Source organism: Haemaphysalis longicornis, unplaced genomic scaffold (genome assembly GCF_048455015.1).
Source record: "Haemaphysalis longicornis isolate Haplotype H1 unplaced genomic scaffold, Haemaphysalis longicornis Haplotype H1 scaffold_18, whole genome shotgun sequence".
In the NCBI taxonomy this organism is placed as follows: Eukaryota; Metazoa; Arthropoda; class Arachnida; order Ixodida; family Ixodidae; genus Haemaphysalis; species Haemaphysalis longicornis.
In genome coordinates this window covers 5,338,434-5,364,308 of record NW_027526282.1, presented here as the reverse complement: position 1 = coordinate 5,364,308, position 25,875 = coordinate 5,338,434, and the positions used below count along the sequence as shown (strand labels likewise).

The 25,875-nt window shown below is 48.2% G+C and overlaps 1 protein-coding gene across 2 annotated transcripts in view; it reads left to right on the top strand.

Annotated features, from left to right (window-relative positions):
• Positions 1-25,875, top strand: part of LOC144166590 (uncharacterized) — a 127,095-nt gene that overhangs the window by 77,560 nt on the left and 23,660 nt on the right. For both annotated transcript variants that reach the window (XM_077696096.1, XM_077696097.1), the window contains exon 8: positions 15,933-15,980. In XM_077696096.1, the coding sequence (XP_077552222.1) occupies positions 15,933-15,980 (48 nt within the window). The remainder of the gene's footprint in view (positions 1-15,932; positions 15,981-25,875) is intronic.

The following is a 25,875-nucleotide window of genomic DNA, read 5'->3' as shown; positions in this document are numbered from 1 at the left end:
AGAGGGCACTTACCAGACCAAGTCGTGGATGCGGTGCAGGTGCACTTGCGTCGACATCTGCGGCGGCAGCCAACTGCAGCGTCGGACTTATGCTGCTTATACGCGCCTTTCGCAGCCGCGGTTTTATCCTCCTTGGATTCGAAGTGCTCGAGCGTAGGTAAAGAGCCACCACTTAATGTGAGTGTGATTAATGTTACATCTGTTGACGCTACTACCGATAATCGGGCTGAAACGCAGCAGTCGATGTACGCTGGTGTTTTTTTTTGTTCGAGATGCGGGCGCAAAGCGCATGCGCTGGCATGGTCGCTAGCGACATGGCGGTTTTCAGTGTTGCCAGGTGGAGAAATCGCCCCCTAAACTTTTCATTGAATACAAAGTATAGCGAGTTAAAAGTTAAAACTTGGAAGGCTTGAAGCTTTCTACTAGTGCGTAAACATGTCGCTCTTTGTTTCCATCTCTCACGGTAGCATCTTACTGTAGGTGTAACACACCAACCCATACCCAAAGCCCTCGACTACGGAGCAGAGCTGACCGGGTGCACCGAGACCCGAGTACACCACGTTTAAACATCCCACCAGCACAAGGGGCATGTTGTAGGTAGTGTAATGAATCCCAGCTGTGTGTGCACGCCCCTTTCCTTCCCTCCCCCCCAAATTGTGCGCGCCTGAACCAGCAACCGGTGATATACGTGTAGGCCGGGCCCGGCCGTCACGTAGAGAGGCGGGCCATGAGCGCACGCTATTTCGTGTCGGCTATGGCCGATGGACCAGGACCACGGAGAAAAAAACTCGTACACTGTGCTGCTGTTCGAGCCTCGGAACATACTTCGTTGTGTTCCTCTCCTTATGAGACAGCGCAGCAGCCCAGCGATAACGATGGTGCTGTTGAGGATACTGCTACCTTTGGCCTCTCTGCTAGCGAGCAGCTTGAAGTGAGTGATAAAAATTTATGAATGCACCTGAACTGTACAAAAACACCGGAAATATGTTAACTCTTTAAAAGTAGTCCAGAAAACAAAGAGGTAAAAATACCTACGAATATGTACATATCCGGTCGATGTTCTTGCGGAACTGGCCAGAAGAGAGTGAGTTTAGGAGGTCTTTGTAGGGAATGTGGTGGAGTGCGGCTCGCGTGACGATGAACGCTGTCAGCTGAATTCCGGAGATCATAGTTCAACCATCTGTAAACAGGGATTCTCCAATACGTTAGAGGGAACCTGATGATGCGGGTACGCGCTAGAGATTCGGCAGGTGGAAGGAGAAGCCTTGGTCTAGGATGGTGCAGATGACAAACGTGGTGTTGTTGAGGAACACACAGGGAGGGAGGAATTCACTGATGGTGTAATAGACGACTACGACGACGACGCTACGTCAGGATCTTGGTACGTCCGGCCATGTCTCTCGCAGCCGAAGCGACTGCCTTCTTCGTGCCACGGGGCTCAAGGACTGGGGTGAACTTTGCATAAGGAACCTTTGATTTAGACGCCGTGCATTGTAGACCACGGTTGCAGATGCGAAATTCAATTGCGCGAGATCTACGGCACCCTCTAGCAGTTGAAGAGGAATTATGCTAAATATTATCGAATGCATACGGCAGTGCACTATGTAAAACAACTGGAACTGAGCAATGCAACTTGGTTGGTTCGTCTGGCGGTTAGAGTGTTCTGGGGACTGTAGGAGACGCTGTGGAGCGCACATCATGAGTGGACAATGTATGTAGAGTCTCGTGGGCACAAGATTCCCGCTGAAGATGTGTGAGCGCGCAATAAATGGTGAGAGATCGTATAAGGCGCTGGTTGGAGTGCCAGTCTGGTGCGGTGGATGTGGCGTCTCTATGTTCACCTGTATCTAAGGGGTCTCCACGTCCTCGCGACAGGTCACAATTGTTGGTAGGGACAGTTAGGACGAAGGAGCAGGCGACGACGTCTGCGTAGGCGCAGCGCTGTCATTGAGTCCAGGAAAATCGGTAGAAGGCTCGAGTTTCAGCATATGTCGTGGGGGTTGTGCATTCCCAGTGGGTGCACTCGGTTGGGTCGCGAACAGCGGAAGACGAACCACTGCTATGTCAAAACACTCGAGCACCGCATTCTTAAGGTTACTGTTGGATGTAAACCCGATGGTACCGTGCGGAACTGGGTAAAGACTTCACTCGGGAGAACGTTGCACGTGATGCTGCACCTTGTGGCTTGGCTGAAGGAGCCGCGGATGTAAAAGTGGCTCTCCATGAGTCCGAACCACAGCTCCGGGTCCTTGGGGTTGAACGGTGGCATGGGAGAGATTGGTGAAGACGACGGCTCACTGTAGAAGCCTGTCTTGGTAAGCCAGCGCTGACTTCATGGTTGCGTTGTGTCCGGTGTCTCCCAGTAACCAATTCTCTTGGCCCGGCTGCCCATCACATAAGAGGCGGGCCGCCCGCGCTCACAAATATTGCACGGCGACTGTCGCCGACGGGACAGGGCCACGGGGAAAGCAGACGCAGACACAGTGCTAGCATTCAAGCCTAAGAACAAATTCGTTCCGTTCCTCTTCCTATGACATAGCACAAAAGCCTATCAATGACGATGGGGCTGTTTAAGTTGTTGGTACGGGCGCGTACTTAGGCGGGCTATACACTGGCGAAAATATCTCTCCGAAAGCCTTTTGAGCTGAAGGGGAATATTGACGCTCGTCGCCGTCCCAACCAGGAAAGTTGCTCTCCAACCGCGAAGGATTCGCAGATCCAACGTGAAGTGGAATTTGAGGTGGCCAGGGTGGCGACGGGTGTCGGAAATTTTTCGCCCATACCCAAGTCTGTTGGTTCCCAGGAATCGTCTCATGACAGCGCAACCGCCGTTTTCAGCCGATTGCTCAAGTTGTCCAAGAGGCATCGGTGGTAGCGAGGGGAATAACGGTAGGGGAATAACGGTTCGGCGGCGGTGAGGATGAGCCCTAAAGAGGCGCCGAGGAAATCGGCTTCACCGGAATGAAAACTGGTAGGGGGGTTGGGCATACAATGTTTCGCAGTAAAAGGCATTGTTCCGATACTCGATATTTTTGTCGAGCCACAGGCTCAGTATGAGTCCAGCACAGTCAAGCCAAGCAAAGGAACATCAGCCTGCTCCCGGCGCATGCTGCAGGCTCCCGGCTCTCCGTATCCAACACTACCTCAATACCACGACGTAGCTTCATGAAAGGCGAGGTCGCGTGGGGCCTTCTCTTCTAGGTAGCTTTGGCTGAAGCCGCTTTACAAGGCACAGCTTCACTGCTCTTCCTCGCCACCTCTTATTCCCCTTATACAAGCGTTATACCCCTCGCCATCATCGATGCCTATTTTACAATTTCCGTAGTTGGCTGATAACGGCGGCAACGCTGATAACGGCGGAAGTGTTGTTATGAGCAGTTATATATTACTGCGACGCCGTGTATGTCTAACCCCCCACCCCCCCTCCCTTTCCGCCAGTTTTCATTCCGGTGAAGCCGATTTACTCGCCGCAGCTCCGCGGGCTCTCCTCGCAACCGCGGAACCGTCTTTCACAACCTTTATTCTCCTCGCCACCAGCGATGCCTCTCACAAGTTGCGCAATCGGCTGACAACGGTGGTTGCGCTGTCATCAAACGATTGCGGGGAACCAAGAGGTGCGAGAATGAGCGTAAAAACATCCCAAGACCCGCCCCCGCCATGGCTGCCTTAAATACCAGCTCGCCGAGGAGCTTCAAATCCCTCTCGGTTGAAGAGCAACTTGCCTGGTATGTACGCCGGCGCGTGCCCATAATTCTCCGACTCAAATGGCTTTCAGAGAGACATCTTCGCCGGTGTATTTTGCGCTAAAGTATGCGCCTGTAGCAGCATCCTCAACAGTACCATCATCATCGCTCGCCTGTTGTGCTTTCTCATAAGCAGAGGAACACAACGAAGTGTGTTCCGAGACTCGAACGCCAGCACTGTGTATGAGTCTCCTTTCTTCGTGGCACCTTCCCGTCGCCTAATGGGGTCATGCACCAGTTGAGGGCGCGGACGGCCCGTCTGTCTACGTGACGGCAGCAAGGCCTACACACGCCTACCACCACTTGCCGGTTTATGCGTGCACGGATTGAGGCTGGAAGGGGAGGCGTGTGCACGAACAGCTGAGCTTCATTCCGCTACCGACAGCATGCCCCTTGTGCTGCTGGTGAATTTGAACATGGTATACTCGTGGCTCAATTCGCCCTGTTGGATGACCAGCCTAATAAAGGGGGTTTGAGTTTGGGTTGGTGTGCTAAACTGACAGTAAAATTCATACTGTGGCAGATGGAAACGAACAAACCATATGTTTGTCCGCTAGAATAGAGTTTGAGGCCTTCGAAGTTTTAACTCCCTATAGGACCAACTCGTTTATTTCGCTTGGAGGAAGAAGAGCAGGAATAAATGAAGGGGCGGCCCAACCAGAAGCCCGAATGAGTCGGAAAAGAACGGAAAGCCGATTCCGCCACCGTCACCGCTGCAAGTACCAGCTCGTTGAGTAGTTGCGAATACCTCCACGATGTACAGCAACTTGCCCGCTTGGAACACCGATGTCGGCAAATATTTGTTCTGCTTCAATGGCCATCAGAACGTCATTATCGACGGTGACTTTCCGTTTTAAGCACACGCACATAACCGGTTGCTGGTTTATGCCTACAGGGGTGGGGAGTAGAGGAAAGGGGTCCGTGCACGCTAAGCTAAATGTTTCATGCCCTCACTGGCGGGAGGTTTAAACGTAGACATCAAACGGTCAAATGAGACCTGTCCGGTGTGCTTACTAGCCAAGCGGAATGGGTTGGTGAGTTACACAAACACTAAGATACATACGATATGGAAGGGAAGCAGACTGCTGCAAGTTTGTCCGCTAGAATAAAGCTCGGTTTCTTCCACCTTTTCGATCACAATTCCACTTTCACCCCGATACTCGCTACACCGACGCCGCCTTCTACCCCACATGCCAGGCTCATGCTCTGGCGGTTGTAAACTCAGAAGGCACACTTCTCACCTCCCTCACAACTCTCTCGACATCAACCACCACTGCCGACGAAATTTCCATAAGCATCGCCGCTACAACTGGCTCCAAATACCTTAAAATAATAACAGATTCCCAGCAAGCCTGCCGCAAAATTCAACGTGTACGCATCTCACTTCTCGCATTACGCATACTCGCATCGATGAATCCTCTCCCCGAGCTGTACATTGTCTGGACCCCTGGCCACTCGTCCCTCGACGGAAATGAGGCGGCTCACGCCGCTTCCCGTGCCCTTCCACAGCGGGCATTTCCCTCAGGAACAAAACCCACGGTGCAGCCTCGTCCTCCTCCTGGTGTTCCATCACGCTACCACGACCTCCTGCACCATTACCATAACCTTCGCCTCACTTTGCCTCAACGTCACCCTCAACTATCCAAGAAGGAAGCAGTCATCTGGCGTCGATTACAAACAAACACCTATTACAACGCACCCATCCTCCACGCTATCTCCCCTACACAATACACCCTCTGCGGTCACTTCTGCCCCTCTCTTAATACTACCTACCACATGGTGTGGGCCTGTCAAAACACCCCATCGCTTACCCCCAATCCCAGACCTTCCATAGAGCAGTGGGAGGGCCTGCTGACCAGCTCCCGTCATGCTGACCAGATCTTTCTGGTCACCCGTGCCAAGGCTGCAGCCAAAGCCCAAGGGTACCTGGACTGAGGCGAACCTACTCCACCGAATGACGGCTCAACCACCACCGTTTGCTCTAATAATGTTTCTTCTTTCTCTCTTTCTTTCGAACTTTCACTCAGCTAATTGACGAGAAAGTATGCTCGATCGGAAATTACAAACAAACGTGTTTGGTTTTGTGCACTCTGAGGACTGCTTGCAGCTTCGCAGATCATCCTTCATCGCAGAGTGGAAGGGCACTAATTTTTTCTTCAAGCGTGCACTCCTTACATGTGCTCGTCTGCTGCTTTCCTGCTGACGGAAGGAACCCTTACACATTTTTATTATTTCTTTGCTATTGCATGGGGTCCTTGGAGAAGTCGCTTCTTGCGTATGGCTGAGTGACTTCGAAACTGGTAGAGAGGAATTGCAAATATGTCCTTTACAGATTCAGTCGTTTATTTATTTGTTCATATTATTGGCTCTAGTTTTATGGACCAGGTTAATAGCTTAATTAATGCAGGTTAACCTAGACATCTATTAACGTGGGTTGCTGAAGGGATGTTGAATAAAATGAAGGCTAGGCCAGAGAAATAACCGCAACAACAAGAAAAAGTGAGATTACCGAGTCGGCATATTTACTTAAAGTTTGCGTTATCTAAAAATAATTCCTAAGCGAGCTGATGAAAGTGTTGTTTTTTCGGCTCCTGATAAAATTTTCAAACTTTGTAGATAGGTTGAGGGTGAAGCCCCTATTACACCGTTTTCTACGAAGAAGGTAGTTCATTGTAAGTGCCACAAACGTAGTTTTCAGCATCCCTTTATTGTGTAGCAGATAATAAATGGGGTAAATGGGGAGATGTGTTAATGATAGGCTAAAGGAACACCGTTGCAATGTGGAAAAGTCCACAAGCAGTCATCTAGGTGTGCAATGTAGAGACTGTTCTGAGTGCGAGCCTATGCTCAAAAGCAGTGCGATCTCGTATAAAAATCAGAAAGGACTGATAAGTCAAATTATTGAGGCTCGTGAAATACAAAATAATAAGGCAAATGTGTAAGCGTTCCTTCTGTTGGGCCATCAGCAAAAATAAATCACCTACCTAGATTGCGTGTAAGCACACGGTAGTAGTGGTGTCGTGCGACACTTTCGTTATTTTGTTTCCACGTGCTATGTGTTGATTTTTTTGTTGGCTTTATTTCTGCTGCATTTATATGCCCGATGTACGAGAAATACACTTCAGTTGTAAGTCAGCGTCTGTGTGGTTGTCGCTTTGCCGGTCGTCCTTGTGTTTTTTTTGCACTGTAAATACAAGAAAATGCTGAGGACCTTACAAGAAAACCTGCAGACTTAGATTTGTCCTCTAAAATGAAGCAAAAGTCTTCCCAAATTTCATTCCACGCATCGGTAGTACGTATGTCAATCGCACGTTACAAACCAGCGTGTTGTGTTTGATGCACACCTTGGACTGCTCCCGACTTCGCTGGTCATACTTCTTTACCGAGTGGAACTGCACTGAATTTTTAACGCGATAGCGTAGTTAGGCTCATTTTTCGATTTCACCAGGGCTTCTAGCCGTTTGCTATCACCCGTGATCATCAAGCGTCCGCGGAAATTCGTCATCGCTGCCAGCCGGAAGCTACGACTGAGGCAGGCAGATGCGAAAGCTCGTACGCATCTGGAATAGCATATCACTTACTGACATGGGGAAAGAAGGACGATAGTACAGCCGAGAAGAAAGAAAGGCACGCATTTTCAGCAGGTACCGCGCCTGCGCAGTAAAGTTCGTTCAACGTCCAGTCGGGGGTAGCATGGTCAACAGACAGTCTCCAGCCCTGCTCGGAACTGACGCCATTACGCCAAAGTGTCTTTTCGTCGGAACATAAAACATATAGAATTGATTTGGTCGATTGTAGTGTTTAACGCTCCGACGCAACGCCAGCGATGAGGCGCGCCGTAGTTTAGGGCTCAGGAATAATTTTGACCATCTAGGGATCTTTAACGTGCGCTGAAATCTTGTACACACAGGCGTTTTTGCTTTTCGCCTCCATCAGAAAAGCGGCCGCTGCGGCCTGGAGACGAAACCACGTCCTCGTGCAAATCTATAGAATTTTCTGGTAATCCACGTGCCGGAGATAATACGCCTGGGCAACGAGGCACACCCCAGTGGAAGCCCCGGAATAATGTCGACCTCCTGGGGGTCCTTAACTCGCGCCAAATTTTCGACACAAAGGAATTCCTGTTTTTTGCTTCCATGAGGAAAGCGACCGACGCGGCTGGTACTCGAACCCGCGTCCTTGGGCTCAGCCGTGCAATGCCTTTCCCGTTTACACCCCGGCGTGTTTTCCACAGGAGTTGATGCAGGCACCAACATTAGGTCACCTAACTAAAACCGGGCGCAAAGGGTTATCGCCAGTCTCTCAGAAATGAAGGAAAGCGTTGGTTTTGAGCAGAGACGAGCATATACGGTATATAAATCCCACGAGCATACATACATCCCAGCATATACGGTCCAACCAAGCAAATTTTCAAACGGGCTCTCATTATTCCCGTGGTTCTGTCTCCACTGCATCTCTGTTGGGCAAACGAGAGTGGGTGCCACACGGAGCACGGCCATGTTCGAGATCACCCTAACATAAGTACGGATACCCTCCTAGAGAACGGCCACGTACGAATGCTCGACGTGGTTGTTAATACAAGCGGCAAAGCAAGACTCCCAATCGCCATAAAAGACAAAAATCTGTAACCAATTGGCCACATTATAAAGTACATAGCCAATAGAAGCGCAAACGTTATAGAAGGAAAGGTAACACCACTTAAGCCACTGATCATGACCCGGATATCGCACAGCCTACCATAACCCAAATTTACCCACACGGAAGAAAATCAGAAAGAAACCATCATCAGGACAGCATGCAAGACAGTTCTACACCTCGCAATTTTGACCATGAGGTGAACTCATGACGGGTGGGCCGCCAGGGTAGCAGAACGTACAGCCAGAGACGGGTCTACAAGAACTGGGAATGCATTAACTGGATGGACGGATGAAATAACTTTCAGAGGTAGAGAACGGCTTTTCATCAAGCAAAAGACAAGAGCGCTGAAGATCAATGGTAGAGGCCTCGTCTTGTAGTCGACCTCAATAGGGAGTTCATGATATTGACAATGAATAAGCCAAAAAATTCTACGTTCATAACGCTTTAGAAGATATCAGAAAAACCACTGTCCTGAAACGAAGAGAGCGGCAAGAAAAATAAAATCGAATTTGGTCATTCTTTGGAAAACAGGCACCCCGTTTGAAAAAAAAAAAAAAAAAAAAACGACTGCACGACATAAAAGACATGTCACCAATCAGAAACTCCGCATAAAAATGCTTCCCTACAAAAAACATGAATCCAAACCTACACAACAACAGGAGATATGGCAGGACCAATGTCATTCGAAGGAAGTTCCAAAATCGTGATACAACAGTACGCATCGACTCCGGCAAGCAGGAAACTACAAGACATGAATTGTTATAGTTGACTACTTAGGCAATCTTTGTGACTTCATGGCTCTTCTACGTACGGGATCAAAGAAACAGAAGTTGGACACACCCTTTTCACCATCCGACTGATGGCCGTATCGAATAGAGACGTAAACATCAGTACACACGCTGAAAGGGTTGTTTTCTGCAGGCAGAATACTTCAATGCTTCGGTAAGACACACCCTTCCGAAACTCAGAAAGTTATAAGCATCTACTCGACACCTGTGCACAACGTTTCTGGGAGAGAATGAGGCACGGACCAAAAGGCACGCGAATTCACATACCGTACTCCTTGCGATGAAGGCTACCGCACTCCCCTCCAAGAAAAACGCTAAGGAAGCCTCTTCATCCTACTCCTAGAAACACGGTTTTTCCACTTCCTACAGTAAAGCCCGCTTATATCGAACAGCGCAAGGATTGTAAAATAGTTCGGTATAGCAAAAATTCGGTATAGAAAGTGAAGCAAAAAAAAAAACGTATATGAGAGCAATCTTGCCGACGAAGTCACGAGCTAACGCTGAGCTCTTACGACCCTGCAGTTCACTATTGATACGACACTTTCTCGGAAAGAAAACAATCATTTATTGGGGCGGAAGAACTGCGTTAGTGTAGCCTGCTTCTTGGAGTGCAACGCCCTGCTGGTGACTGCTTGCTCCACGGGATCTAAACAGTCGACAAGCACAAGACCGCTGCCCTCAATGGCACTGCAGTATCGCCGTAGCAGGGCCACGGCAGCGACGGCTTCGCTCGTGCTCGGAAGCGGTACGGAGTCCTCGGCGTCTTCGACAGAGCGGAGACAAGCATGGATTCAAGCGAATAACGGCGAACCCAGCGAACCGAGCAAGCGCGCGCAGCGAGTGGCGCGGACTTGAAGTTCGGAGACACCGCAGCCCGCAGCACCCAATGTGGCGCGTTCGGCTCCAACGGCATGCATGCGTGAATTTCGTCCACTCTGCCACGGCCGGTTTGGACGAGCCCGAGCTCAGGCGGGAGCCGCAAGCGACACCCGCGCCAGCGCTGAGTGCCGATGTATTGCGGAAAAGCCTGCCGCATGCCCAAGGAGAGTGAAAAATCCCGCGCGGGAGAGTTCGATATATCCATTGTGAGCAAAATCGCGTTCGTATAAACAGTTTTAAATGCATGTAATTTTTACCAGAATTATACAAGGGTTCGATATAGGCAATATTTCGATATATCCGTGGTCGATATCAGCGGGCTTTACTGTATAAGGGGTATTAATACCGAAGAATCCAACGTTCTGATCAGGATAAACTAACAAAATTATCGACAAATCTATTCGGGCGACGATTTTAGGTTGGAACATTACACATTAACTTAAAGCTTTGCCAAAATCGGGCAAGCACCCACCTTCTTCCACGCAACCTAGCCATGTGCAGGGGAATGCTCGGGAAAAAAACTAAAATACTACATATTTCCTTTTATAGTTATATGGGAGGCCGCTTTGTCCAGCTCGTTACCTCAAGATCGGGTTCAGGTATAGTGATCGCCCTAGAACCCGCCCTTGAGCTCCCTGTCATTTCCTCACCTCTTTTCCTAAATCTCAATTATGCTCTCCTTAACAAACATCTTGACTCTCTCTTCCTCTCTCTTCGTAAAAAGAGAAAGTATTTAGCCGGGCCCACACATCACAGAATAAACACGTTGAAGAACTGGCACTGAAACCTTCTCGATCAAACTGACCGACACCCTGCAGCCGCAACCTTTTTCCTCACCCACCGCGGTGGCTCAGTGGCTAAGGTGATGTGCTGATGTGCCCAAGGACGTGGGTTCGATTCCGGGTCACGGCAGCTTCTCTCATGAATACGAAAACGCCCATGTGTTCGAGATTTCGGCGTACGTCAAAGAACCGAAGGTAGCACTTCATAACCTGTGTAGGTTCGACGCGCTAGGCACCATAATCGATTCGCTGACTTTCTTCGCTGACACCCAGCGGTCGTTAGGCATAGACCGTAAATAGAACAACTGTTTTCAAAAACGCTCTCTGGGAGTCGAACTAACGCTATCTAGTCCTACATCTTGAGACTCAAACATAGATGCCACATTGAAGTTTTTCTGTTTAGTCTTTCGTGTCATCGCGTCATTAGACGAGTCATCTCACCAAATAATCTCATTAACTGTGCTGTACTTTTGCTTTAATTCTAGCGCTGTTGCTCGGGCAGGCTCGAAATAAATTTTGTCGGTTACTAGTGATAGCTGCCCTAGGCAATACGTATTCCCGTCTATTCTCTTCTGCCACCAACATTCTAATCTTCTTTTAGCGTCTCTACAGCCTTGACGTTTACTCCCTCTCTTCTACACTTAAATCGAATGGCTTCGGGAAGCCGAATATTTTCCTTATATAGCCTTAGATGGATACATTCACATTCCAACACTATGTGCCGCATAGTTTTATTTCTTTTCCGTATACCACGCATACCTCATCATTTTGTGTATACTTCCCCACAAAGCTCTTAGTTCTCAAGCAACCTTCTCTAGCCTCCAAAAGCAAACCACTGCCCTCGGACGTTTCTTTTCCTATATCCTATTACTCTGCCCTCTACATTTCTAACGCCGTTTTAGCTTCCATGTTTTCGGTCTGTTTATTTTTTTATAGCTTTCTTGCCTCTTTTTTGGTTACCTTAGCTGTCTTTTATCTTCCACTGTTCTTTTCACATTTCGTCCTGAGCCTTCTAGTCTTCTTAGCCACAGTATGGCCATGCTTTTCATCTATAGGTTCCTAAAATCTTTAGGCGTCCCCCTACGTAGATCTATATCTCTCAACCTGTCCTCAAAACATATTTTGCCGTGAGCTTCTCAAACTTCAAGCGACGCCGAGCCCGTATCTCCCTGAACTACCATGTATAGATGAGGACCGCCATCCAGCGTCATTCAGTAATGACGTTGCGCACGCCAGACATTTTAACCTTTTCCAGTGCAGTTGCGCGGTATAGCCAGTAATAGCGGAACCCGTCTTCTCATTTCGCTTTTTTCTATCTTATTAACAATAAAACCAACCTGCAACAGTGGCATATTCGTGTTCTCGGTGAGCTAATATATCTATTTAGAGGAACTTGTATTTTGACTTCAGTATCCCGTACAGATGCTTTGTTTTGAGTGAGTTTGTTTTTAATAGTCGTACTTTCTGTACGTCTCGTATTTTTTTAGTTTTCCGAAATGCTATGCGCCCAATGAACTAAATCTACGCTATTATAACGACTAAATGTTACCATCTGCCGATGCGAGTAGAACGGTATTGTCATAGTCGTTTTATGTCTGTCCTCTTCGTCGACAGGGCTATGGTGTTACACCCGGACATGTCTAACCTATGATAAGGTATTACAACGGTGCCGACTTGCGGTGGAATCTTGTATGTTGCAAATCGCCGCAAGGCCAACAGTCACCGTTCTTCTTCATCGCCACGTCTTAAGGCTGACGCGTAACGGCTGAAAGAGTGCCGTGTAAAGCCAAGTTCCAGTATGCACTCAAATTTGGCATGGGCAATATGTCTGTCGAGCGCGAAATGGTGTGGGCGATAAAAAACCGGGTGGTCCGGTGGTTGTGATGTGGTGGCGTACGACATGCCTGAAATGGTGAATCCAGCCGAGCGGAGACGTCATGGTCGAGAACACCTCAGTCCAGCGGCAAGCGGTCTCTCAGCAACCTTAGGGCACAGAGGCGCTACGTACACAATGGTTGTCGATGTGGTGCTTTCATCTCAAAAAAGGTTGCCCCGTCAAGGTATCACCGTCATTTGACGTCGACTAAGAGGCCGTGTTAAGTTAGAATATCGGCGTCCAGGATTGTGTACCGAACATCGGTGGTACAAAAATACACCGAAAAGCTCTGCTAACCCGAGGCCTAAGCACGCGACCGACGCGGGACTCTGAAGGATGCGCGCTCGGCAAGTTGTGACGGGCACCGGTTGCGGTCGTGTAGAGTGGTGTCAGTTATCCCGCCTCGTCAACGCCACACCGAGTTGCTGTAGTCGATCGCTTAAGCCATCAACGTTGGCCGGCTCAGCCGGCTTATCTCGTCGGCATGGGCTACGGTTGTGCGAGGCGAGGGCAGTGGTGTAGACAGAAATTTTTTCGGGGGGGGGGGTGATATAAACCACAAAATATAGAAAATAACACAGAGAGACTGCGGAGGGTGCCAATACGATATCATGTTTCTTCGTGCATACATTTCGGGGGGTGTTCTGACACCTACACTCCTCGTTTTCCCCAATCTGACCCTGGGTGAGGGTTATGTTGGTCACGGTCACAGCAGCGATACCTTGAACCAGCTCGCCATTTCTTACCTTTGAACCGTGTTCGCATGACCTTGCCTACCTGAGACGTGCGTGATTTGAGGACCATGGAAGGGAGAAGTCGCGATTTGTGTCTGGACGTTCCTGAAGGCAAGAACTTCCGGAAAATCTCACACAGCAAAGCTTCTTCTATGGTTAAAGCACGCGAGCCTGGGAGCTGGGATATTAACCAAAGAAGTTGGCTCAGCTCGATCTGTGTTCGCCACGCTCTTCGATTGAGCACAGCTGCTGTATGCGGTTGCGTTCTGATGCTGCTTAATGCTCTAGAAGCGTGGCCTTAATTGGTTGTAGGCCGTGGATGGAGGGTTGTGTACGGAGGAAGCCAGAATGTTCGCAAGCTTTTGCAGGGCAGAGTGGAGCAATTCCCTCACTAATTAGTGAAATTTGTGTTCTTGAGAGGTGATCCTTGACAGCGCGAACTGTGACTCTACCTGGAAGAACAAGGCTGCTGTGCTGTGGTTCAAACACGTCCGCAAGTTTAAAGCCGTCTCATTGTCCTATTCCTACATTTATGGCACATTTTGTCGTAGCTCGTGGCTGACAACTTGGCTAGGAGGAGATCACGCCCGCTTCTCCCCAACTGCATAAAGCATGTTACGGAGATTTGTGGAAACAGGACCAGATCGTGTTGTACCACTTTCGTTTTTCAATTCTTGTAACTACTTCTTGGACAATCCATCACCGACTGTCAAGTGATCGATTTCTTCATCGTTAGAGGATGTAGGTATCCGCCAACTTTCTTGACACTTATACGGGTTTTGATAAGACAGGCGTTACGGGCATCGAACCAATTTCTCCTGAACGTACCTTTACACTAATAGGCTGCAAGATCTTTCTTAATCATGCTTCCAAATGTATAAATTTTGGAGTCCTGCTTAAAAATTAGATTTATAAGTGTCACCATCTCTTTCTTGGCTTTTTTTCTTTGTCTTCTGGGGCAATTTACTACGACCACCGTCTTTCCTTCTACACCATGTGTGCATCTCTTCGCTTTCGTTTCTTTGTGTAACGGCGTCAAGTATGCCAACAAGCCGACGGGCAAACAACACCGCTTACCTGGAATCAAAGTTCTGTGCGAATGGTATGCAACTGCTCTAGTACCGTGCTATCGCATTCATGAGGCACACGACACGCGCATTTCTAAGACTTCTGTGCTTTCAATTCATAATGTCTATTCTTGTGAAGCGGACAGAATAGACCCTCAAACCGCCCACAATAAATGACAGTGCACGACATATATTCGTGCTTATAACGTGTGTTTCCGCCTGTTTAATGAATAACAGGAGGTCCCCTCTTCAGTCTCTGACTCTGGGACCTCCTTCTGAAATCTTCTATTGTATACATTGTTGTTGTAACACAAAATGAAATAAATTCAAATTCAAAATTGAAATTCAAAAAATATTCTAAAGTGTGTCACGATAAAAGAACGGACAGTGACAACTTCTTTTTTTCTGCAGAAGACATGCTTCAATAGAGCAGTTTGTAGAACATTGGGCTGTGACTATGTACTCGCGGGTTCACATTCCATCTGATCACATCTGCGGTTTTTAACTACTGTTTAAGGCGGCAGCTATTCCTTTACCGGACCATAACAACGACAACAACTAAGCGTTTCCGAAGACCGCGGCACTGAACTCTTGCTCCTTAAAGCTATCAGGATGCTTGTGCAGGCTCCTGTCATTGTTCTGTACTGACTAGAAATTCAAAGCCCATTTCTTAAGAGACAGATCGTTACAACGTGAGGCTGTCTTACATGCACCCCTAGAAAAATTTAAAGTCCAACGTATAACCTTCTCCGACCGCGTTGGAATGGCGATGTAGAGTAGACGTCGCCTTTATAACGCAAGAGACCCAGGTTAGATTCCGACGAGGGGAAGCGTTTCTTTCTTGAGGGGCTGGGTGTGCCTTCGCTTGGCATTATTATGGTTGTGTAACACTCGCTGTGTAAAGTTCACTTTCCTCAACTGCGATTTGGTGAGGGGATGGTTGCCTTCAGTGAGGCACAGAGACCTTCGCTTGAAAAAGTTTTTGTAGTGTGCTCCGGTGCCCACTCTTGCTTTTTTGCCTCATCATGTTTTTGTGACGGGCAGGAATTTCCCCATCTTTTGCGTGTTCATGCATTCTAAGAAACACCAGGCTGCTGCATGCCCAGATAAATCGGCTTTCCTTATGTTAGGAGAGCTCTTTCTGTCACACAATAGCTGTCACGCGCGCTGTCATGATTTTGTTGCGGTAAACTGGCTCATCTTTTAGTGGTGCAGTTTTGTATACTCAAGAGTATAAGTAAAATGATGGGACATTCACGCCCACGGTTGCTTTGAGCCTGTGTGTCACTTCGTTGTCCTTCTTACAAGGAGCTTAAAGTTCGAGTTTTCTTAAAGCGAAACTTAGTACTATGCCCAAGTTTCTATATACCCTTGATTTTTAAGTTTGTCTTCGAGTAGATCGCTAATTTTTGGTGCCTTTTAAAGTTCCAGGTGGCGGAGGCAATAATGGTTGGCCACAAACACGGCCTCAAGGTAAGCTTTTTTGACGAAAGTCTTTTTGGGGCTCCTAGACCGGAAAATTTTGTCTTTCTGCCTGTCTGTGCCTTGCTTCAACTGTACACCAAAAAGTTAGAACACTCTGCAAGAATATGCTTATGCAGTCGAAACATTCACATAGTTCTCAATCCAGTGGCCTGCTTCATATTTGTCCATACTGTTCACCAAACAAAAACGATTGGACATATGTACAGCCAATGAATGAATGAATGAATGAATGAATGAATGAATGAATGAATGAATGAATGAATGAATGAATGAATGAATGAATGAATGAATGAATGAATGAATGCAATCTTTAACCAATAACAGGTGCTGTTAGGACATCCGCTCAATGGACGGGATTCTCATTTTGAAATCGCACTACTGCTGCTGGCTGCGCGGGGCCTGTGCACCAGGCCAAGCTGTACCGTAGAGTATTTGCTGGCCAACCGCGCCATGCGCAGTTTAATGGACGGATTGGAGATAAGTTGCAACCTTGGCCTTTGCTGGTACTCCAGTACCTGATGGTGTAGGCTGCCAAGTGATGGACAGCAGTTGCAGGTGGCTTGATACTCCGTTTTATATAAGGCATGAAAGAGGCTGCATTGCGGATAGGTGTTGGTTTCAAGTCTTTTGAACGTGCTGGCTTCAGCTCGTGTGAGTTGCAGTTTCGGATAAGGTAACATTCGCCATTGGTGTTGATAGTGAGCGAAGATGTCCGTATAGCGCCGTAGAGGTTTATGATTAGGTGTGATGCTTGATGATCTTCTAGCGGAGGAAACGGCCCGCTCTATACAGGGTGTCCCAGTTATCAAGCACCAGAATTTAAAAAAAGAGCAATGGCGTTACGCGAAGAAACCCTAGTGCGTAATGTTTGCAGTACTGTGGAGAGGCGGACAGTAATTTTTTCGTTAATGGTATTTAACTAAATAATAGTAATTAATTATCTAACTCGAGAATTGCTGTCCTAATCACTGAATTGTCAATCAGGTACATTTAGGTACGCACGAAGGGCATCTAACTGCGGTATTTTCAGTGACGAACTAATTGTTCACTCATTTATTCTGACTGATAAAGAAAACCTGCCAAATATAAAAAAAATACCACGTGATGGCACTTCCGCGATCACTCTAAAACAGCGTCTCCAAATAAGCTGATTGAAAGCAACTGCTTCGCCTAGCACCCTCCCGAAGAGACAGCGCATCACTTTGATAAAGGCATGCATGGAAGGAGCAGCAGCAGCAAGATTCGCGGGGTGCGTGTGCAGATAAGGCACAAACTCGGTCGCGATTTCTTCTTTCTTTTGTTTTGTTTATTTCATTCTGTCTAACTCAGACGCAGCCTGTTTGAGGGCATTGATTTACGATGCGCGCTAATGCGCGCGCAGGCGCCATCGCGTAGTACTTTTTTTATTTCGCGGGTTTTCTTTGTCAGTCAGCATAAATGAGTACGCAATTAGTTCGTCGCTGAAAATACCACGGTTAGATGCCCTTCGTGGGTACCTATAACTGCCTCATTGACACTTGCGTGATTAGGACAGTACTTCTCGAGTTAGATAATTATTACAACTAAGAAGATAAGTCTCATCAAGGAAAAAAATGCTCCCCGCTTCTCCACAGTACTGCAAACATTATCCACTAGGTTTTCTTCAAGTTACGCCATTACTCTTTTTTTTAATCTTTGTGCATGATAGCTTGGACACCCGGCATTAGTGCGGGCAACGGCGTGCGCCGCCTCTTTCCGCTTGAGGTATTTGGGGCCAGACATAGACTATGTGGATCTCGTAAGTGTTTAGGCTTCTTTGGATTATATGAAGTACGGTTTTGCAAATGCGTCCTCGTTGATAACTTCCCTAAGGTATCTCACACTGTAATTATGAAGATTGTGTCTTGGGCAGTAGTTATTCCGTGAGCTATTCGCAGCATCAATCGCTTTGGTCTTTACTGTGCTGGATTTTGTCCTGCCCCTTTTCATTACCTAGTTAAACTCAATGGACGGGATTAGAAAACGTCCCACAATATAAATATGTAGGCGTCTAGTTCACCAGTAAGTATCATGGTCCGAATATATCGAGAACATCTCTGCCAAAGCACAAATAAAACTTGGCTACGTGAAACGTACACAGACCCACGCCCCACAAGACTCAAAATTAAATAATGTATAAAACACTAACACGCCCAATTCCTAGAACACGCCTACATCGTATGAAATCCACACAAACAATGTGACATCAACCGCATCGGGGCAGTGCAAAAGAAAGTCGTACAGTTTATCTGTCGCCGATACGACCGCAACCTTTCCGCAACCACTGCACTGCCATGGCTGAGTCTAAACGCACTTTCTGCCCCTCAACGCACAGAATCACTCAATTTTTTACACCACTTCGTTCAGTCTACGCATCGCTTATCTTCTTCCGAGCGTATCACCTTGGCCAAGCCGTCAACAACAAGAAGCACTAACTCCCTGAACATTGCCCCTTATCACCCATGCTCCAACAGGTGTAAGTTTAGTTTTTTTCCTGATGCCATAGAAGCATAGAATTCATTGCCAGGCAGTGTGTGTTCCCTACAATTACAGACTTCTTTGGCAGCTCTTGAAAAGGACTAATCTATGCCTTGTTCAATATACTTTGTTTATTCGTTGCAATCTTTGTAAATGTAGTGTGTTAGTGCGTAAGTGTAAAGATGTGGTATTTGATGTGAATGTTGATTTTAGCGCGTCATGCTGGTATTTTGTCTCTGTAAATTTATACGCACAGGAATGTTATATACTGACTCTCAATCTGCATAGATAAGATCTTGCCCATCGTATGTTTTCTTTACAGTCGTGCTCATTCGTGTTCTGGTCTGCCTATGATGCAAATAATATTTCATTCACGTACTGCTGTAGCTTGGTTTTCGTATTCGATATTTTTACCTACCTTCTTCCGCTCCCCCCCCCCCCCCCCCTGCAATATCCCCAACAGGGCTGCAGTATGTTCAAATAAAAGTTAGAAGATGGGTCCACATAGAACGTTTTGCGGTCATTTTTATATTTTATGGATATGGCTCATGGTCGGGCAATAATTAATCCTTGTAATACCGGCGCTTATTTTCTGGTTTTGGAGCCCCACGTAAGCACGGGAGTATCTTAAAACGTATACGTGTTTTTGCCGGTAGTATTTTAGGACCCAATAGGTGAAGAGTCGCGCGCCCCGTACGTGTTATCTTCATGCGGTCGTTTTGGGAAATGTCGTGCGCCTTTAATTGTTCGTCCCCGCTGCTATGAACGCCCAATTGTGGTGTCGATGTAGACGCTTTGGAGGGAAACGCAAGGGCGATTTTTAGCCCTTGTGGATACATATGGTAAAGCTTTCTTTTAAATTCATTGTAAGGGCCAGGTATGCGTTCCAAATGTTATTATACTATTTAGTATAGCTTGTATAACTCTAATGGTGTCTGAATCTTTGTGGCCGTAGCGAGGGTGATCGACGCGCTGAATAATGTGTATATATGTTGAGGCTTCCATGGGTAGTCTCGGCCTGGATACAAAGCGCATTTTGGTGACCCGAGCTACCATAGCCAGTCGAAGTCATAGAATCTCTGACTAGGGTAGCCTTTCAGCGGATGGGGCCGTAACATCCACATTTGCTTGACAAATAAACATACTTTAGAAAAATGCTTGACAAATACTTACCTCAGCTAATCCTGGATATGCGAAAAGAAACCTTCGCTTAGCCTGGGTGTATCTTGCTAGCACTTGGTTAACCTTTGATTTAGTTTTAATTCTTGTACGGTTCCTCCAAAGCCTAACTTTGACTAGGGATGTTGCCCGCTTCCGACATTCACCGAGACGAACGGCTCGCTCTTCTTCAGCTCTCGATGCTAGCTCGCGCGCTTGGCATTCCGCATTCCTCTCCAGTGAAACAGCTCGCCGGCGATAGCCGCGGGGTGGTAAGACACCAGTTGCCAACGACGGCTCAAAGCCACCCGCTCCCACACTACCCTCTCATCCAAGCGGACGCAAGCCGACATCGTGGAAAAAATATAAAAAGGTCGTTATGTTTTTCGTTATATCAATACGCCGTTAACATGAAACTGCGTGCCAGAATCGTTGAAGATGAAAAACGGCCTTGGAAGCGCATAGGCTTATGAAAACTATTGCTCACAAAAAAACTCGTTATACATCACTAAACCATATTTCTACATGCACCATTTCCAAAGTATACTCCCCCCTTTCCGGGTAAAGCCAAAAACAGTCTTTTGTGAGACACCTAACAACCTCGATACGGCAAGCCGCGAGGTCAGACGGCAGTTCCTCCGTATCCGTCCGTTTTCTTTGTTAGTTAGCCTTGTCATCTATGCACATTTCTTTATCGGTTCATTTTGTAATGGGCACCAGCCCTGAAGAGACGCACTTTTCTTGAATGTCATGGACCCCCCCTCGTGTTTTATTTCCGGATCTACGGCGCACATCAGGCATGATCTGACAACGCTTCTGTACTTCTTGCTTTGCGTTAAAAATCAGCTCACTCCGCGAACAATAAATTATGGCACAAGCAACACCCACAAACGACCTGGAGTGTGACTACTTCCCCTTAGATTAAATCTGGGGAGTCATGCACCGGACCCTTGAAACGCTGTATAACGGGTTAGAAAATAATACTTTTCCGCATAGTAAGTGTGGAGTTACAGTAACAATCGGTTCCTGCTTTATATTATCGGAGAAGCAATTTTGTCCCCATAATGCTGAAAACCCCGCGATGTGAGCGACAGATGAACCAAATATTGCGTGCCCTCATCCAAAGGGGGATGGTACCCTGACATAAATTAGCCGTGCTTGCTTTTACCTTACCTTGCCTTCCTTCTATCTTTTTATCTAAATTTATTAGTAAGTAATATATATATATATATATATATATATATATATATATATATATATATATATATATATATATATATATATATATATTGAGAGAGTGAGGGACGAGGTCTCGGAGACGACGTTTATTGTCCTCCTCGTAGCGAACGTACCGGGAAGCGTGAGACCGACGATGATGCTGAGGATTATTTACAGATGGTAATGGCGATGTGGCGTCAGTTCAAGAGAATGGGAAAGCGTATCCCTCAGTGCTCATACTGGCCATGATAGTTGCGGTATCGCTTGCACTGCGTATCCCATTACTGTAACGCCGCGAATGCTCACACATTTTCCCCCTCGGCTGAAGGCGGCCGCCCGGCCGCCGGCGGTTATTGTTGGCGACGGTTGAAACGCTTCAAGCGGGAGACATGCACGATTTCTGTTCCACGGCAGCGACGGTCCGTTGGGATATCCACTGGAGAAACGCGATAATTGACGGGAGAAACTTGTTCGACGACGACGTAGGGACCTAGGTACCTGTGAAGAAACTTTTCACAGAGGCCTGATGTGCGAATCGGAGTCCAAAGTAGCACCTCATCCCCTTTGCAGAACTCCACAGAACGATGTGATGCGTCGTATCTTGCCTTCCGTTCTTGCTGACTCGAATCCGTGTGAAGTCGTGCCATCCGTCGACAGTGAGCGATCCGCGTGGCGAACTGTTCATGAAATGGTGAAGTGGCAGAGACCGGAGCAGAGAAAAAGGTGGTGTCCAGTGCAAAAGAGGGTTGGCGGCCATAAACAAGGAAGAAGGGGGAGTAACCCATCGTGCGTTGAACCGCTGAATTGTAAGCAAACGTAACAAAGGGTAGGATGATATCCCAGTTTCTGTGGTCGGGGCTGATGTACATAGACAGCATATCGGATAAAGTGCGGTGAAAACGTTCGGTAAGGCCATTTGTTTGGGGATGATAACTAGAGCAGGTTTTGTGAATGGTGTTGGTAGCACAAAGTACTTCGGAAAGGACATGAGAAAGAAATGTCTTGCCGCGGTCACTCAGCAGGACCCGAGGAGCTCTATGTCGCAAGATGATATTGCGTAAGGTGAACTCGGCAACTTCGTGAGCACAGGCAGACGGGAGTGGAGCAGTCTCCGCGTATCGAGTCAAGTGGTCCACCGCAGTTACGAGCCAGCCGCAGCCATTAGATGTAGGAGGTAAGGGCCCATACAGGTCTATGCCCATGGTTTCAAAAGGAACAGATGGGCAGAGAACCGGGTGGAACAATCCAGCGCGAGGGACGTAGATGGCTTGCGGTGTTGGCACGGGGCGCACGATGCAACATACTTTGCAACACTTGTGGATAAGCCTGGCCAAAACAACCGACTCCGGACGCGGTCGTATGTCTTTTCAAAGCTAAGATGTCCAGCCGTCGCATCATCATGAAGTGCTTTAAGCACGCCAAGACGAAGCTCACGAGGAATTACTGGCACCCATTTGTAGCCTGTAGCATGGCGATTCATGTGGCAAAGTACTCCATCAATCAGCCGGAAGTTGTTAAGTTGGCGTCGCAGCCGGCTATTCGGTGTTCGGGCAGATCCATTCAGGCGGTCGATGAGAGTCCAACAATAGGTATCTGCCCGCTGAATCGATGGCAGGTCAGTTAACGCATCCACCGAAGTATGGTTGATAGGCGCCAGAGGTAAACGTGGTTGGCGTGGCTCGGTGAAGGTAGCAGACGACGAAGTAGATAGTGGGCATCGCGACAGGGCGTCAGCATCTAAATGCTTTTTACCGGACTTGAACACGACCGTAAAGTCGAACTGCTGTAAACGTAAGACCCAACGACCTAGGCGCCCAGATAAATTTTTCATAGTTGAGAGCCAACAGAGGGCACGATGATCTGTGACGATGGTGAAATGACGGCCGTAGAAGTATGGGCGAAACTTCTGAATGGACCAGACAACAGCTAGGCATTCTTGTTCAGTGATAGTGTAGTTTTGCTCAGCGGGTGTCAGTGAGCGACTAGCATATGCTACCACCCTTTCTCTGGATTGAGTGTCACTCTGAAGAAGAACGGAGCCAATGCCGCACCCGCTGGCATCAGTATGCAGGATAATAGGCGCTGTATCGTCAAAATGACACAGGACAGGATCATCTGTACGGGCGTCCTTAAGGGCTTGAAAAGCTTTCTGGCAATCGTCTGACCAGATGAAGGGCACGTTGGCACATAACAGCTGGATCAAAGGGGAAGCGAGGGTAGCAAAGTTGCGAATAAAACGGCGAAAGTATGATGCCAGGCCAAGGAAGCTCCGCAGATCTTTTAGTTGGAGGGGCCGAGGAAAGTTTACAACCGCGGCTGTCTTGTTTGGGTACGGACGTATTCTCTCTTTGAAAACGACATACCCCAAAACTTTAATGCTCTTGCTTGCAAAACGGCACTTCTTCGTATTCAGTTGCAGTCCGGCTTTAGACAGGCAGGTCAGGACTTCGTCAAGGCGCTGCAGATGCTGCGAAAATGTGGTAGAAAATATCATAACATCGTCCAAATAACACAGACACGTCTGCCATTTGTGGCCACGAAGGACAATGTCCATGAGTCGTTCGAGGGTAGCCGGAGCGTTGCACAGGCCAAACGGCATGACGTCAAATTCATACAAGCCGTCTGGGTTGGCAAATGCCGTCTTCGTCTTGTCGGGTTCGTGCATGGGTATCTGCCAGTACCCGGAGCGAAGGTCGAGGCTCGAGAGGTATTCGGCCCCTTGCAAGCAGTCTAAGGCATCGTCTATGCGGGGCATAGGATAGACGTCCTTTCGATTGATTTTATTGAGCGCCCGGTAATCTACGCAGAATCGTACAGATCCACCCTTTTTCTCAAACAAAACAACGGGCGAAGACCATGAGCTCGTAGATGGCCGAATAACTTTCCGCTTGAGCATATCGGCAACATTATCTTGAGTTATCTTGCGCTCAGACGAGGAGACGCGGTATGGTCTGCGTCGAATCACGGCTGACCCGTCCGTTTCAATTCGGTGCTCTGTTGCAGTAGTCTGTGTGAGACGAGGTGAATGAACGTCAAATGAATCGCGGTGCTTGGCCAAACATCGAGTAGTAGCTTGGCCTGAGTAGGTGTAAGGTCGGGACTGAGCGTGGCAGTAAGAGCTGACATATCCGCTGGCACAGCCATCAGTGTGCTAATTGAAGGGGACGTGCCACTGGAAACCACTGAAGCAAGACTGCTATCAGCCACCGAAGCTATGGTAGTTCCTTCAGACAACAGAATGGGTTCATTTGTGGTGTTTAAAGCAGCCAGGACTGCACACCCACTCACAAACCGAAGGAGGCATGGTGCGATGGCAATTCCTTGTAGCAGAAATCGAGTGGACGGTACCGCCAAAGCATCACCGTCGGCAAATGCGTCCGAAGAAAGGGACAGAATGCCTTCACAACCTGCTTTCAAAACGTGATCGGAATTCAACTTCAGGGTGGGGTATGGCACGTCTGGACAACTGAGATATTGTGTGTTAGCAATACGGATGGCCGGGCGACGACAGGAGCTAATGGCAGAGACAGAGGCAAGAAAGTCCCATCCCAGAATGAGGTCATGGGCACACGGGGAAATAACTGCACACTGGATAGAATGGCGAATTCCTCCCATCGAGACACATACGGTACAATAAGAATTGGGCTGGATGTTATTGTCATTGGCACCACGTAAACAAGGACCGGAATAAGGAGTCTTGACTTTTCGGAGACGCGAACACAGATTAGCACAAATCACGGAAATTGTAGCCCCAGTGTCAACTAATGCTTCCACGTGAATACCTTCGACAACAACAGACAGCATATTAGCCGGTAGTTCAGGAGTAATTGTGGTCGGTCTAACTGATGCATTTTCCTTCAAAAAACTGCAGCACCTAGTTTTCCTGTTGTCGGTTGGGGGCATTGTTAACAGGTCGAAGTTGTGACAAGGCCCGACGGAATGGCGAAGGGGAACGACGTCGAACGGGGCGAGAATCACGGGGATAGTCCATGGCGTCAGGTGAGGGAGACGAGCGGGCTGGAGGGGGCTAGTACCCACGCTGACGGGGGGCGTAGCTGAAGCGGTTGTCTCGTTCGAAGGGGGCATAGCCTCGTCGCTCATCTAGCTGGCGTCTGCGGCAAAAACGGGAAATGTGTCCGCTGATGCCGCAGTAGAAGCACAGAGGCCGGTCGCCTGGAGCACGCATCGGTCGCCACGTTGACGAGTAAGGTGCCGGCATCGATGGCGCAGAGAGGGCGGTCAAGTGGGCGGACGCAGTCGGGTGCATGATGTGCTCCACGGGAATAGGTGGTCGGGACGCAGCTTCTGAGTACGTGGGAATGTGTAGTGCAGCAGTCTGACATGGTTGGGGAATGTTGGTCATACACGCCAGCTCTTCCTTGATAACGTCCCGCAGTCCATGTGCGCAGACAGGAGCATTCTGGGGGCAGGGAGCGTCGCGCTGCTGCAGCTCCTCGCGTATGATTGCGCGTATTAAAGCACGGAGCTCCACATTTCCAGAGGGGCTGGTAGGCAAGGAATCCTGCTGGAGGCGAATAGGTTGCAGATTGTCAAGGCGCTGGCATATCGCCCGCACTTCTGCAATGGTGGTGGGATTTTGTATCGCCAGGGCATTGAAAGCGTTAGAAGAGATTCCTTTCATGAAGTGTCGTACCTTATCCGCCTCTGGCATGCCTTTGTCAACTCGACGACACTGTCCGACGACGTCTTCTATGTACGAAGCGTAGGTTTCCTCCGGGTGCTATAAGCGGGCGTCCAGTTTCTTTTTGGCTCCAGCCTCGCAAGCAGAGGACGTGCCGAAAATCTGACGCAGTTGCAGAGTAAAGCTACTCCAATCAGACAATCCCCCCGCATTATTGTGGTACCAGGTCTCAGCCACCTTCTTCAAGGAGAAACCAACGTTCTGTAGCTTGAACGTGTCGTCCCAGCGGTTGAAGGAGCTTACCCTGTTGTGCTGATCGAGCCATTCGTCCATGTCTTCACCATGGAGGCCATAGAAAAAGGGAGGATC